General features: G+C 46.1%; 1 protein-coding gene across 2 annotated transcripts in view; it reads right to left on the reverse strand.

Annotated features, from left to right (window-relative positions):
* TRIM35 (tripartite motif containing 35) overlaps nucleotides 1-10,844 on the reverse strand; it is a 25,789-nt gene extending 14,945 nt beyond the window's left edge. For both annotated transcript variants that reach the window (XM_026453966.2, XM_023216777.3), the window contains exon 1: nucleotides 10,355-10,844. In XM_026453966.2, coding sequence (XP_026309751.1) covers nucleotides 10,355-10,789 — 435 coding nt within the window. In that variant the 5' untranslated portion in view covers nucleotides 10,790-10,844. The remainder of the gene's footprint in view (nucleotides 1-10,354) is intronic.
* Between the last annotated feature and the right edge of the window lie 2,726 nt (nucleotides 10,845-13,570).

Below are 13,570 nucleotides of genomic sequence, written 5' to 3' on the forward strand. Positions count from 1 at the left end.
CCTTGAGGCAGAGGCACCCAGAGCTAAGGCAGGCCCAATTCCTGACCCACAGAAACTCAAAGATAATAAATGTTTGTTTTAAGGTGTGAAGTTTTGGGGCAATTTACTAGGAAATAGAGAACTGGCCCATTGGTCCCACTCAGCAGCCCATTCCTTTAAGTCTTACAGTACAGAAAACAAAATGGTTACTGATTTCATTTTCTGCAGTTCTGTTTTATTTTCAACTCATTTTGATCTTCTCATCTTAAGTGAGAATATTTAAGATTTTAAAACATTGTTTTCTATAGTATATCATCTATAATTTGCATGAATGCCCCCACGAAACCACTGAAATGTCATTCCAATGTTTTATTTTATAGAATGAGATTTTTGACACAAATTCATGTAAGAGTCCAAAAGGACAATTTGGTGATTTGCCAAATTAGTGTAAGTGACAGGAGTGAAGCAGCTGCCCATATGCATTACCCAGAGGTGTGCAGGCCCCAAAAACAACACAGCCCAGCCCCTGCCCTTCAACCCTGGCCCTTAGGAAGTCATGGGACAATAAGGATGGAAAGGGGATAGTCCCTTGATCTTCTCAAACTTTTCAACCACTTAGAGAGTTCTGGTTTCCTTCAGAAAAGACCAATCCTAAAATGGCCCTTCTCTGAGATGTCAGTTGATGAGACTAACCAACAATTATATTACTATTACTAGCAAGCAGTTACTATTAAGCATGTACTATACACAAGGCACTAAATTATGCACTTTATAAACATTCTATTTAATTCCATTATTTAATTTGAATTCTCCCTGTAAGGTAAGCACTGTGAGTCCAACTATACAGAGGATCAAGTTAGACCCAGAGGAGGTAACCCTCTTGTACCTGTCTCCTGGGGACACATGTGAACTTGTTTCTCTGTAATATATTCCTGGGGATAAAACTGCTGGGCCACCAGATGTGTCTTCAACTTTAGCAGGTAATGCCAAACTGTTTTCCAAAGCAGTGGTACCAATTTTTACAGCAAGAGCAATGTTAATGGAAAATGTTTATTGACCACTTCGATGTTTATTTTAAGTACTCAGTAAAGTACTGCCCATTTTTCCATTACGTTGCCTGCCATTTTCCTAACTGGTATGTGGGAATTTATTATATATACACAATATATGTCCTTGATTAGTTAGAGGTGTATTTTCCACTTCATCATTTATCTTTCTTAATTGAAATATCGCCATATGTATCAGTCTTTTCCTTTAGGATTAGTACACTAGTTTTAAGAAACACCTCCCTACACTGAGATCACAAAAACAATCGTATTATTTTCTCAAAGCTTTATGGCTCTGTATTATTATTGTATAGCTCTGTATTATTTTCTCAAAGCTTTATATCTTTCCTTTCATGTTTAGGTCTGACGTGGATACCTGGAGTTTATTTTTGTACATGGTGTGTGCCCAGGTAGCTCATTGTCTCAGCACCGTTATTTAAAAAGACCATCTCTGCTTACTGGTCTGCAGAGTCACCTCTGTCTTAAATCGAACATACATCTGTTACTTGGTTCTCTCCATCTGTTTCTCTGGCCCATCTGTTTATCCTTGTGCCGATATCACACAGCCTTAATTTCTGTAGCTGTAAAAAAGAAGATTTCTGATAGGTTTCTCTTCAAGAATGTCTGGGCAAGTTTTGGCCCTTTGAGGGTCATATAAATTTTAGAATCTGTTTGTGAAGTTACACAAAAATAATCGTGTTGAGATTTAGATTAGTACGGTATTGTCTCTATAGATCAATTCAGGGAAAACTGAAAGGCTTAAATACTGACTCTACTAATCCACGAACATAATATATCTCACCAGTTACTTTATGTTCTTTGACATCACTCAATGAAGTACATTTTTCCCTATCAGAGTTTTGCATATTTTTTGTTAATTTCTTCCCAGATATCTTATTTTTTATATTATTGTAAACATATTTTTAAATAAAGAAAAAAAAAAAAAAAACACCAAAACAGGGTCTCCCTCTGTCACCCAGGTTGCAGTGCAGTAGTACAATCATAGCTCACTGCAGCCTCCTGTGCTCACGTGATCCTCCCACCACCTCAGCCTCCCAAGTAGCTGGGACTACAAGCATGCACCACCACACCTGGCTAATTTGTTTCAACTTTTTGTAGAGACAGGGCTATGTTGTGCAAGCTGGTCTCAAACTCCTAGGCTCAAACAATCCTTTGGCCTCAGCCTCCCAAAGTGCTGGGATTACAGGTGTGAACCTCCATGCCTATGTTTTATTTTCTATGTGCTAGTGATACATAGAAATACAACTGGTTTTGTATCTTGATTTTGGATTCAGCATTCGCCTAAACTTATTAATACTCATGATTTAACTGTAGAATCTTTACTTTCTACACATAGAAATCTCAGTGCAAAAATATGCAACCATATTATCTACACGCCAGTTTTTCTTCCCTTCTTTCCAAACCTTACTTCTTTTATTTATAATTCTTGCCTCAGTTCCTTGACAAGGCTATCCTGCACAAAACTGAATAGAGTTGGTCATAATGGGCATTCCTGTCTTTTTCTTGATGTCATTAAGAAAGCTTTCAATGTTTTGCCATTAAATGTGATATTTGCTATAAGTTTTTTTGCTAGATATCCTTAATCAAACTAATAAAATTCCTTCCATTCCTAGTTTCCTGCTTTTTTCATCACAAAAAGATGGTAAATTTTATCAAATATTTTTTCACTGAGATAATTATATTAAGCAACACAGAATTAGGTTTCGTTTTCTTATCCAGTCATATCAACATTTTCATTTAACTGGAGCATTTAACACATAATTACCGATATGTTTGCATTTAAATCTGCCACCTTGTTCTGAGCTATTTGTCTGGCTTATTCTATTTTTCTTTTTCTTCCTTTCCTTTTTAAACTTTACTACACATTTTTTTACTCCATTTTTCCCCTTCTGTGCATCAAGTAGTTAACCTAGGAAATATGACATGTAAGAAGTGTGAATTTGAATGCATCTAAACAATTGCTTTGTTTGCTTTTGGTATTAATTTTAACCCTAAATATGCTTGGATTACAAATAGAACTACCACTCAAGGGACCTGCCTGTAGCCCAAGGAGCACATGAATGGGTAGTAGCAAGGGCCCAAGACAGATCTAGAACATCCCCCAGCCCCAAGCTCAGGAGAGCAAACAACCCTTGATGTTAGTATCACGTTATAACATTGAAGGTTTTTTTTTTTTTTTTTTTTTTTTTTTGGTTTGAGATGGAGTCTCGCTCTTGTTGCCCAGTCTAGAGTGCAATGGCGCGATCTCAGCTCACTGCAACCTCTGTCTCCCAGATTCAAGCAATTCTCTTGCCCCAGCCTCCCGAGTAGCTGGGATTACAGGCTATGCCCAGCTAATTTTTGTATTTTTAATAGAGACAGGGTTTCACCAGGTTGGCCAGGCTGGTCTTGAACTCTTGGCCTCAGGTGATCCGCCCGCCTCGGCCTCCCAAAGTACTGGGATTACAGGCGTAAGCCACCGCGCCCGGCCTACGCTAAAGATTATTTAGTTATAAACACACACAAAATAGGTTTTTATTCATACTAAAGGATCCAGAATGTGATCATATAGACTACATGATTTCCCAAAAATGACAAATTGATTCCTTAAGCATCAAATTTCAATTGCATATTGAATACCTTAATATGCTACCCACAATTTTCATTAACATGTTACCCACAATTTTCATTAACAGGACAGGCGCTCCGTGGTACAGCTGGAAGTAGGAAGGCAGGGGCAAGGGAAAGAATGAGTATCATCGCACAAAGTCTTCACAGCCCTTTTGCAAGTACTTACCAAAGTGCTAGAGTTGCATTTGAAACCAGCTCTGTCTGGTCCGAGCCAGGTTTTCTGTCCTGTGAGACTCTGTTGCTCTGCCTGGTTCCCACCTGCTTCCTCCAACTAACCCAACATCACCTTGAAAAGTCGGCTCTAGTACCCCTCATTTCTTCCAGGAAGCCCCCTGATCTTGCCAGCTCTGGTTCCATTCCAGGGGCTCACAGCACCCTGGACACCTCTGTCTCTGCACTCACTATCCAGGGTAATAGCTTCTCTTTCCTGAGGGCAGGTCTTAACCTCCAGGTCCTCTCTACCTTGCACAGTGGTGCTCAGTACACTTCTGCAGAAGGAATGCTTGCTTGCTCTGCAAGGTGAGAGACTTTGTTTTGTCCCCTGCATATCCAAGTCCCTGCATAAAGTAGATGTTCAGTTAACCACCTGCCCAGTCAATGAGTACATGGAATGCCTGTGTTTTTTCTGCTATACCACCGTGCCTCCTGGACTGAAGGTTAGGAGGGCTGGTTTGGAGCCCTGTCTTTGTCACTACCCACTGGTGAGTTGGTAAAAGTTCCTTCTCGCTTCAGCTATCAGGCTCCTCACCTTAAAAATGAAGGCAGAGAAGTTTCTATAGTCTCTCAAATTTCACCATTTGTTTTCAGGCAGATTGATGCAGCAGCCAAGAGTTCTGGCACCTGGCCGTCCAGGTTCAAATCCCAGCACCTCCACCTAGTAGCAGGTGATCTTGAACATGTTCCTTCATTTCTCTGCACCTCCATTTCCTCATCTGGATAAGAGGGATAAAAAATACTACCAAACTCAAAGGACTGCTGTGAGGACTCCACAAGTCAATACCTGTAAGATGCTTACATGAGAGTGGCTGGCACATGCTGTGCATTTGGCATAGCTCTTAAGTGCCACCTACATGCCAGGTAACCTAACTCTCCTGCTGGATATGGTCCACGTTTCTTAAATGAACAGCAAAAATGCAGCAAAAAAAAATTTGAGCTCATCCAAATTCCTTTCTTATGCAACTCCAACTCAGTCTCCCAGATCTGTCTTTCCCCTGTGTGTTCAGACCTCGTTCCGAAGCAGGTGTCTGCCATGGAGCCCACTGCTGGAGGCCATCACTCAGGAGCCTCAGTGTGCAGAGTCTAGTGAGACACCCCCCACTGTCCCCATCTCCCAATACCACTGGGCACAGGCCTGGACAAGCAAGCAACAATGTCCTCTGCTGCAACCGAAGAGCTGGTAAGTCCTTGCCTAAAAGCTGGGGATCAGGACGGGGTGAGTGGTTAGGAAATGGGGAAAAGCACTGGAAGGGGGAAGACTTGGAATGTGGCTCAAGAGGTATCGAGAGTACCCTCGGGTTAGATCCAGCCAGATGGACTCTAAGATGTTGACCCCAGAAGGGGAGAGAGGGCTGCAGCTGGGACAGGGAGAGGCTGTGGCAAAGAGTGGTCATCATGCCAGTCCTGTGAGATGGATAAGACATGGTCTGGATAAGACAAGGGTCTGGACAAGGCAGCTCAGCACAGGCCTTCTGTTGAAGATGTAAGCTGGAGAGCACTGGACTGAGAGGCAGGAATCCTGAGTTCTGACCTTAGAACTTTATGTATGTATATATGAGACAGGGTCTTGCACTGTTGCCCAGGCTGGAGTGCAGTGGCCCAGTTATAGCTCACTGCAGCCTCGAATACCTGGCCTCAAGCAATCCTCCCATCCCAACCCCTCTAGTAGCTGGGATTACAGGTATGTGCCACCACACCTAGCTAATTTTTTTCTGCTTTGGTACAGGATCTTGAACTCCTGGCCTCAAGCAATTCTCCTGCTTCAGCCTCCCCAAGCACTGGGATTACAGGCATGAAACACAGTGGCCTTGATCCACCTCTCACTACTGAGATGTAACCATTTCCTCACAAGATGTAACCATTCTGTCACAATGGAATGACAAACAGTCTGTGTCTGAGGATGTTTTCGTTTAATGGTAACCTAAACCAATACTAAGACAATCCAACTCCAAGTCACGGAATAAACAGCGCTGACACATGCTTTCAGTTCACAACTTCAGCACCAGCATTTGTATTTTCTTTTTTTTCGAGACAGAGTCTTGCTCTGTGGCCCAGGTTGGAGGGCAGTGGCACGATCTCAGCTCACTGCAACCTCCACCTCCCAGGTTCAAGCGATTCTCCTGCCTCAGCCTCCCAAGTGGCTGGGATTACAGGCACCCACCACCATGCTGGGTTAATTTTTGCATTTTTAGTAGAGAGGGGGTTTCATCATACTGGCCAGGCTGGTCTCGAACCCCATGACCTCATGATCCGCCTGCCTTGGCCTCCCAAAGTGCTGGGATTACAGGCGTGAGCCACCACGCCCGTCCACCATTCCGTATTTTCTTAACAGCTTACTTGATATCAAGCCATACAACTTTCATTGTCTTGTCCTGATAAGGAAAGAAGAGAAATACACATAGCAGGTAAAGAATGTGCCACACCCAAATGAAGGCCAATCCCGTAACAAGAAAGCTCCAGAGCTCTTCAGAGAAATTTGGGTGGATTAAATAGTCACTTGGAACAGAGTAATGGGAGAATCAGAAGTATCTTGGCCAAGAGTAGAGATTTTGTTCCAGCAAAATAAAACTTTAGAATTAGTATTTTAAGTGGAATGTTATTGATTTTAGTTTTGTATTCAATCTGTTCACTTCCTTTGGTTTTATTGCTTATATGTGGCGTGAGCAAGTGCTATGTATACCAGGTTTGCGTTTGTATGCATGTAAGTAATAAAATAATTTAACTCTCACTGCTGGACTATTTTTTCCCTTAAGAAGAATGTGTACTTGTTCAAGTTTGAGAAATACCGCACTAGGATTTCTGAAGGTCCTTCTAAGCACTGTTCCTTGCTAGAGCTCTGCTGTAAGCATGATGCCAGATTCCCAAATCTCATCAGTCCTTCCATCATGTGCCACTGCACCTACGGCAAAAATCTCAGCTCCTTAGCATGACCCTCTGTGTCCTGCGGGATCTGTTCTGCACTCCCTCGTCCCCACGTGAAACATCTCTCGGTCACTGCATACCCCAACGCTGCGCCCCGCTCCCCAACCCCCCCACACACACACACTCCTGGCCGCCCCTCAATCAGCTCCTCTCAGCGAAATCACTTCCTTGGAGACTCGTTCCCACGCTCCACCAAACAAAAGCAGCCTCCCCCTTACAATCTCCCACCACATCCTGTACTGTCTTTTACAGGAACTTTGAGCTGAAACTATGTAATTATTAGTGAGATGATACAACCATGCTCACGAAGGCAAGGTCTAGGACTGTCCTGCCCTGTACTGGACATGCAGTACTGGCACACAACCAGTACCTTCTGCCGTCCTGACAGTGGTCAACAGCCACTCAAACCCCTAACACATAGTCAGCTGCCCACACAAGTCTGAGATGAGAGAAACCTCTCTCAATGTCCAGGATCAGTATGAACTGAACAAGGCTCCAGGTGATCTTTAGAGCTACTTGCTCTGTGACTCTGGACAAGTTTCTTACCCTCTCTATGATTCTATCATTGTCTATAAAATGGGGATAATAGCACCTAACTGTAGCAAGCTGAATAATTATTCCCCCTAAAAGATGTCCCCATTCTAATCCCCAGAACCTGTGAATATGTTACCTTGTATGGCAAAAGGGACTGTGCGGATGATTAAATTAAGGATCTTGCTGTGGGGAGGTTATCCTGGATTACCTCGGTGGGCCCAATGTCATCACAGGGTCCTTATGAGAGGGAGGTAGTAGAACTGGTCAAAGAAGGCAAAGTGACAACAGATGCAGAATGAAAAGACACACTTCAGAGCTGGAGGAAGGGGGCCTCTGCAAGCTGGAGAAGGCAAGGAAAGAAATTCTCCCTGGAGCTTCCAGAAGGACTGTAGCCCTAAAGACACCTCGATTTTAGGACTTCTGACCTCCAGAACCATAAGAGAACAAACTTGTGCTATTTTAAACCACCACATTTGTGGCTGTGTATTACGACAGTAACCGAAAACTAACACAGAACCTGAAAATAAGTGTTTGTAAGCATTAAATTTGTTGACGTGTGAACACTGAAAAGCATCTAGCACAGAGTGAGCACTGAAATGTGTCCGCTGGGATGATTCTGGCAAAGTAATCTTTTTCTAAAGCACACATCCCATCACAAACTCCCCCGTTTAGAATCTTTCAGGGCTCCCCACAGCACACAACTGAAAACTCCCTCAGCGAGGCACACAGCTTCTTACCTAGTCCCTTCTTACCAAGGGGTGGGGGGAATCTTCCCATACTGCTCGCCAACAACCACCTACATTGAATCACACAGAACTACATCTTGTCTATTGACTGTCTATGCCCCCTGCTCAAATGAGAATTCCATGAAGCTAAGAAGAGGCCACGGCACCCAACAGCCATCAGTACCCATTTGTCTAGTAAATGAGTGATTTGCACCCTGCATCAGGCTGACCACGCTCGGCTCTCATTCTTCTCAGATCCATTTGGGACTAGACTACTCAGCCCCTGACATCATCTTGAGTGTCCACGGACTTGACACCATCGTTCTTCTGCTAAAATCCCCAGCTGCTGTTCACAGCAAGGGTGAGCCACAGGCCTCCTGGATCCTCCTGCACTTCCATCCTCAGTCTAACTACCCTGAAATTCCCTCGGTGCCCGGAAAGTCAGGCTTTCCCACTTCCAAATGTTGCTGCCTCTACCTGAAATACGCTCTTTCACCTGGCTGACACCTCCTCTTCCCTTGGGTCTCTGCTGGAAGCTCCTTGAGGCTGGAAATTATCTATCTTGCCTCCTGCAGTATCCCTGGGACCCTGCAGTAGCAGGCATCTGCTGGTGCATGGCTCTCTGCTCTTGAAGCCTAGCTTGGCCCCAACCTGGGGGCTCTGCCTGGATATTCTCAGCCTTGACCCCTGCCCATCTCCTGATCAGCACCTCGGCCAGCCAAATAGGGATCAACCGTGACCTGAACCATGATCCCTCCTTGACCTGAGCCCCAGATCCCAGGCTGGCCAGCACTTATTCCAGCTGTTCCAAATCAGGATCTGCTACTTCTGCCAGTGGAAACAGGAAAAGCATCGACATGGACCCATGTTAAGCAAAAACGGTGACAGGAGTAAAAGGATTACTCACTGAGACATGCATACTGACAGCATCCTTACATTCCCCTTCACTTTGTCAAATGCATATGGAGCGGTAACAGACTTCTGTATTTAAACAGGTATTGCAGAAAAAGAAGGCAGGGCTGCAGAGGAGCCCAGAGACCAGGTACTGGGGACTCGGGCAGCTCCTCCTCTCCAGTCCATGCAGCTTCGGGCCAGCTACCCAGTGTTCTCCCAACTGGGGCTCTGACTCATGCATTAGCAGGTGATGAAATAAATTCAATATTTCACATGCTGGGTAATTTTTTAAAAGTAAAGTAACAGAGGCCAAGCGGAGTGGCTCACGCCTGTAATCCCAGTAGTTTGGGAGGCAGAGGCGGGCAGATTACTTGAGGCCAGGAGTTCCAGACCAGCCTGGCCAACATGGTGAAACCCTGTCTCTACTAGAAATTAAAATTAAAAAAAAAATAGTGTTGGTACATGCCTGTAATCTCAGCTACTCAGGGTGCTGAGGCACCAGAATAGCTTGAACCTGGGAGGCGGAGGCTGCAGTGAGCTGAGAGCACGCCACTGCATTCTAGCCTGGGAGACAGAGGTCTCAAAAAAAAAAAAAAAAAAAGTTAAGTAACAGAAAATGCCAGAGTGCCATGGACATGTTCAGAAAACTTTTGTTTCAACTGATACGTATGTTCTGGGTCACAAGGGAAAATGCACTGCTTCCTATGGGCTAAGATTAAACGTTTTGGAAAATGCTGACTTAGGCTAACCCTTATCTTCTGTTCATTTTTCCTTCCTATACCGAAGAATTCTCCATGTTAGTTTTGCCCTGTCAGTTGCTCCTGGGTTTATGTATAGCCACTAGAACTGTAGGTATGGAGATGCTGCTTTATAAACCAGAATAAGCCAGTCAGCCAGCCAGGGTCAGAGGCCTCTCCCCCAGATAAAACAAACCATGGGATCAGCTTGGCAAGTAGGTGACTGGTTTGGGGGAAATCTTAAGGTTCCACATCCCTGGCCAGGTCTGTGGCTCCTCCTCCACTTCTAAATTGAGTGTACCAAGCTACAGGCTCGTGGGCTGCACCCACTTCCGTGCCGCTTAAAGGGACCTGGGCCACACCCGGCTGGCACAAGGGATGCATGGCCTGGGCCCTTCAGAAGCAAATGTCGCTGTCTTGGGAACATCATGTAACCTCAGCTCTCACTCTCTGTTTGCATTCTCTTCTCCTAGCACGGACCCCCGGGCCGACCTTGAAGAAGCAGCCAGGCCCTGTAGGGAACCTGGATCGGAGAGGTGGGGTCCTGCAAGCTGGGAGCGAGACGCAGGCACACTGGGCTCTGGCAGGCAGGACAGGCGGGAGCAGCAGAGCCAAGGGGTTCTGGGTTCCAGTCCCGGCTCGGCCGCCTCGTGCAAACCGCTGCTCTTACCCGAAAGTCGTGGGCAGTGTCCTTCACCGGCTGCACGCGGTGCCCCTGGTGTCGGGGGTCGGCCTGGCAGGAGCAGCACAGCAGCTCCTTGTCCTCCAGGCAGAACAGGCTGAGCTGGCCGCGGTGCAGGCGGCAGACGCGCGAGAAGCGGTAGCTGGTCCAGCGCGCGCCCTCGGCCTCTTCGCGCAGTAGCTTCTCCACCAGGTTGTTGAGGGTGTGGTTGGTGCGCAGGTCGGCGGGCGACGCGCGGTCTTTGCACACTGGGCAGGTGGGCGACACCTGCACTTCCCAGCAGCGGCTCACGCACCCGCGGCAGAAGTTGTGGCCGCAGCGCAGTGTCACTGCGTCGCGGAAGGGGTCGTAGCAGACGGCGCAGAGCAACTCCTCCTTGAAGGAGCGGGAAGGCCCGGGAGACACGTCGGGGCTCAGCTCCATGGCACGAGCAGCCGGCCCGGGATCCCGGAACTTTTGCTCCGGCCCCTCCCACCCGTCTGGCGCCCGGAGGAGCCCCACCCACTTCCGGTGTGCACGGGAAATTCTGGGAGAGCGGGATGTGCCTTGTGCCCGCAGTTCCTGCCTGCTCGGGTCGGGGCGGGTCCCTGGCCGGGGTGGGTCCCTGGCCGGGGTAGCACCATAGGGTCTCCCAGGCGGCGCGGTAGGTCTTCCGTGTCACTGGAAACCTACTTCCGGCTGGAAATGGGAACAGGAGCCCGTTCCTTAACCAATCCCCGGGAACCTCAGGCCCGCGGATGGGAGAAACCGGAGATCCCAACTTCCTGCTTCCGAAGTGGTGGCTGGGTCTTAAAGCACCGTGAGTGCAATTACTACTTAAGGTTTACAGCACCTTTTTGAGGACCTATGCCACTCTTGCATTAGTCGTTTACTTATTTTGGCCAGTCTTCTTCTAGTCCGCCGCGGTAAGGAGAAACAAGAGAGGGGAGGTGGCAGAAGAGCTCCGAGAAAACCTGATTCTTGTCCTGTGGTTGAAAAAGTGAACAAGTGATCATGTTTCAAAGTCCATTTACTCACGAGTACAATAGCTGTGATATCTCGGTTTCCATGAAATGTGAGGATTCAAGTGAAATAAATGTGGAAAGTGCTCATGACAAGCACTGTTTTAATGGGCAAGTCCCATTAAAACAGTGAAATTGAGGACTTCTGCAAAGTTTAGCTGAGATAACTAGAGTTCATGCTCAATTCTTGCCCGGTACAATAGGCCTGGATGGTTCCTTCAAGTCCTCATTCCTGCTTCCGTTTGATCACTTTACAGCCTCCGGATGCAGAATACTTTTCACATGATGCACTTTCATTCCTGTTCTGTTGGGAGACAATTCACATGTGTCATGTTCCTGCATATCTTGAGAGAGCAGAGGCACTGACTGCCTTTTTCCAACTATCTTTTCAAGGATGTTTCTGCATTGAATAGCCCTGGAAGGCAGAATTCTTGTCTTTCCAAAGATCTGGCAGATTTATTCCCAATTATAAGAGATTTGAGTTTCCTAAACCTGGGGCCCCTCTCCTGTAATGCAACTTATTGTGGCCTTCATCACATAGTCTTGCAAGAATTAGGGCTCAGAAACTGGCCCAATGACAATATTGTAAGTACTATTATTGCTGTTAGTATTGTCCTTTGTCTCTGATCCAGAAGTCTCATATCTTTTACCAGTATTCATAAAATTTTGGCATGCAAACTTGTTAGTGTTGAAACTCAAATAAGAATAACCCAAAATGATGGCCTCAAAAGCAGAAGTTTTGCTCTGCCCTCCTGCCCTCCTATCTCTCAGTCCCCAAGGATAGCCATAGAAACTAGAATTCTTTTTCCCCAAGGCAGGTCATAGAAACCAGAACCCCTTTTTCCTAAAGCCAGTCTTGAAACCTTAAAATATTAGTCTAACTTTCTCTCTGCCTTTCTGTGGAAACTGTCCATAAAGAAATTATCTGACCTACCTTGTTTGATTGTAGGCTATAAGAGCCCGATTGCAGAGAGGGTCCTGCCCCATACCTGTTAGGGGTAGAAGGTGTCTGAGTTACGAGCAGTGAATCTGTATGTCTGCAGCAACCTCAATTCTTGCCTCCATAGAAGAAAGAATTAGACTGAGGGGCATGATATGGTTTGGCTGTGTCCCCACCCCAAATCTCATCTTGAATTGTAACCCCCATAATTCCCACGTGTCAAGGGAGAGACCAGGTGGAGGTAATTGAATCATGGGGATGGTTTTCCCCATGCCATTCTCCTGATAGTGAGTGAGTTCTCACGAGATCTGATGGCTTTCTAAGTGTTTGGTAATTCCTGCTATGTTCATTCTCCTTCCTGCAGCCTTGCAAAGGAGGTGTCTTGCTTCCCCTTCACCTTCCAAGGTGATTTTAAGTTTTCTGAGGCCTCCCCAGTCATGTGGAACTGTGAGTCAATTAAACCTCTTTCCTTTATAAATTACCCCGTCAGTCTAAGGCAGTTCTTTATAGCAATGTGAAAATGAACTAATACAGGGCATAAGGCAGAAAAAGAAACTGAGGCAACTTTCAGAGCAAGAATGGAAGTTTATTAAAAAGTTTTAGAACACGAAAGAAAGTACACTTGGAAGAGACCCAAGCGGGCAACTTGAGGAACAAGTGTGGCATTTAACCCTGATCCTGGGACTTCATATGCTGGCCCACTTCTGGGGTCTTGCTGCCCTCTCCCTTCATTCTTCCCTCAGCGTGAGCTGCCCGAATGCACAGTGCCCTCCTTATGCTTGGGAGCTGAGCATGCACCGTGTGCTTAGGAATTTGTACACATGCCCATCTGAGGTTTTCTTCCCTTTTCCAGTGGAATGCCCCCTGAAAGTCATACTCCACTATTTTGTCTCTTAATGTGCATGCCCAAGCTCACTCACCCAATTTCTGAAATTTTATTGGAAGCTGATTACCAATCTCAAGTGATTTTATCTGTGTGGGAAATTGCCTATGGCTGGCACCTGCATTAATATCAATTAACACTTGAGTGTGACAGCTGTGGACCGTCAGGGACTTGTCTGTCTTTGGTCCAGCTGCCAGATTATCCATTTTAGAAAGGCAGTGTGATAACTGCGGAACCATCACCTGGCATTCTTGCTTGAGGGGTTTGGGGCGGGTAGAGCCCTCTCCTGCCCTGCTTATGCCTGTCTAACTACATGTAACACACCCAGAAGGAAGAAATGCGTGTTCGTAGAGGCCAAGAAAAATCTAGACAGACAGGCC

This window comes from Piliocolobus tephrosceles, chromosome 7, assembly GCF_002776525.5.
Source record: "Piliocolobus tephrosceles isolate RC106 chromosome 7, ASM277652v3, whole genome shotgun sequence".
Taxonomy (NCBI): Eukaryota; Metazoa; Chordata; class Mammalia; order Primates; family Cercopithecidae; genus Piliocolobus; species Piliocolobus tephrosceles.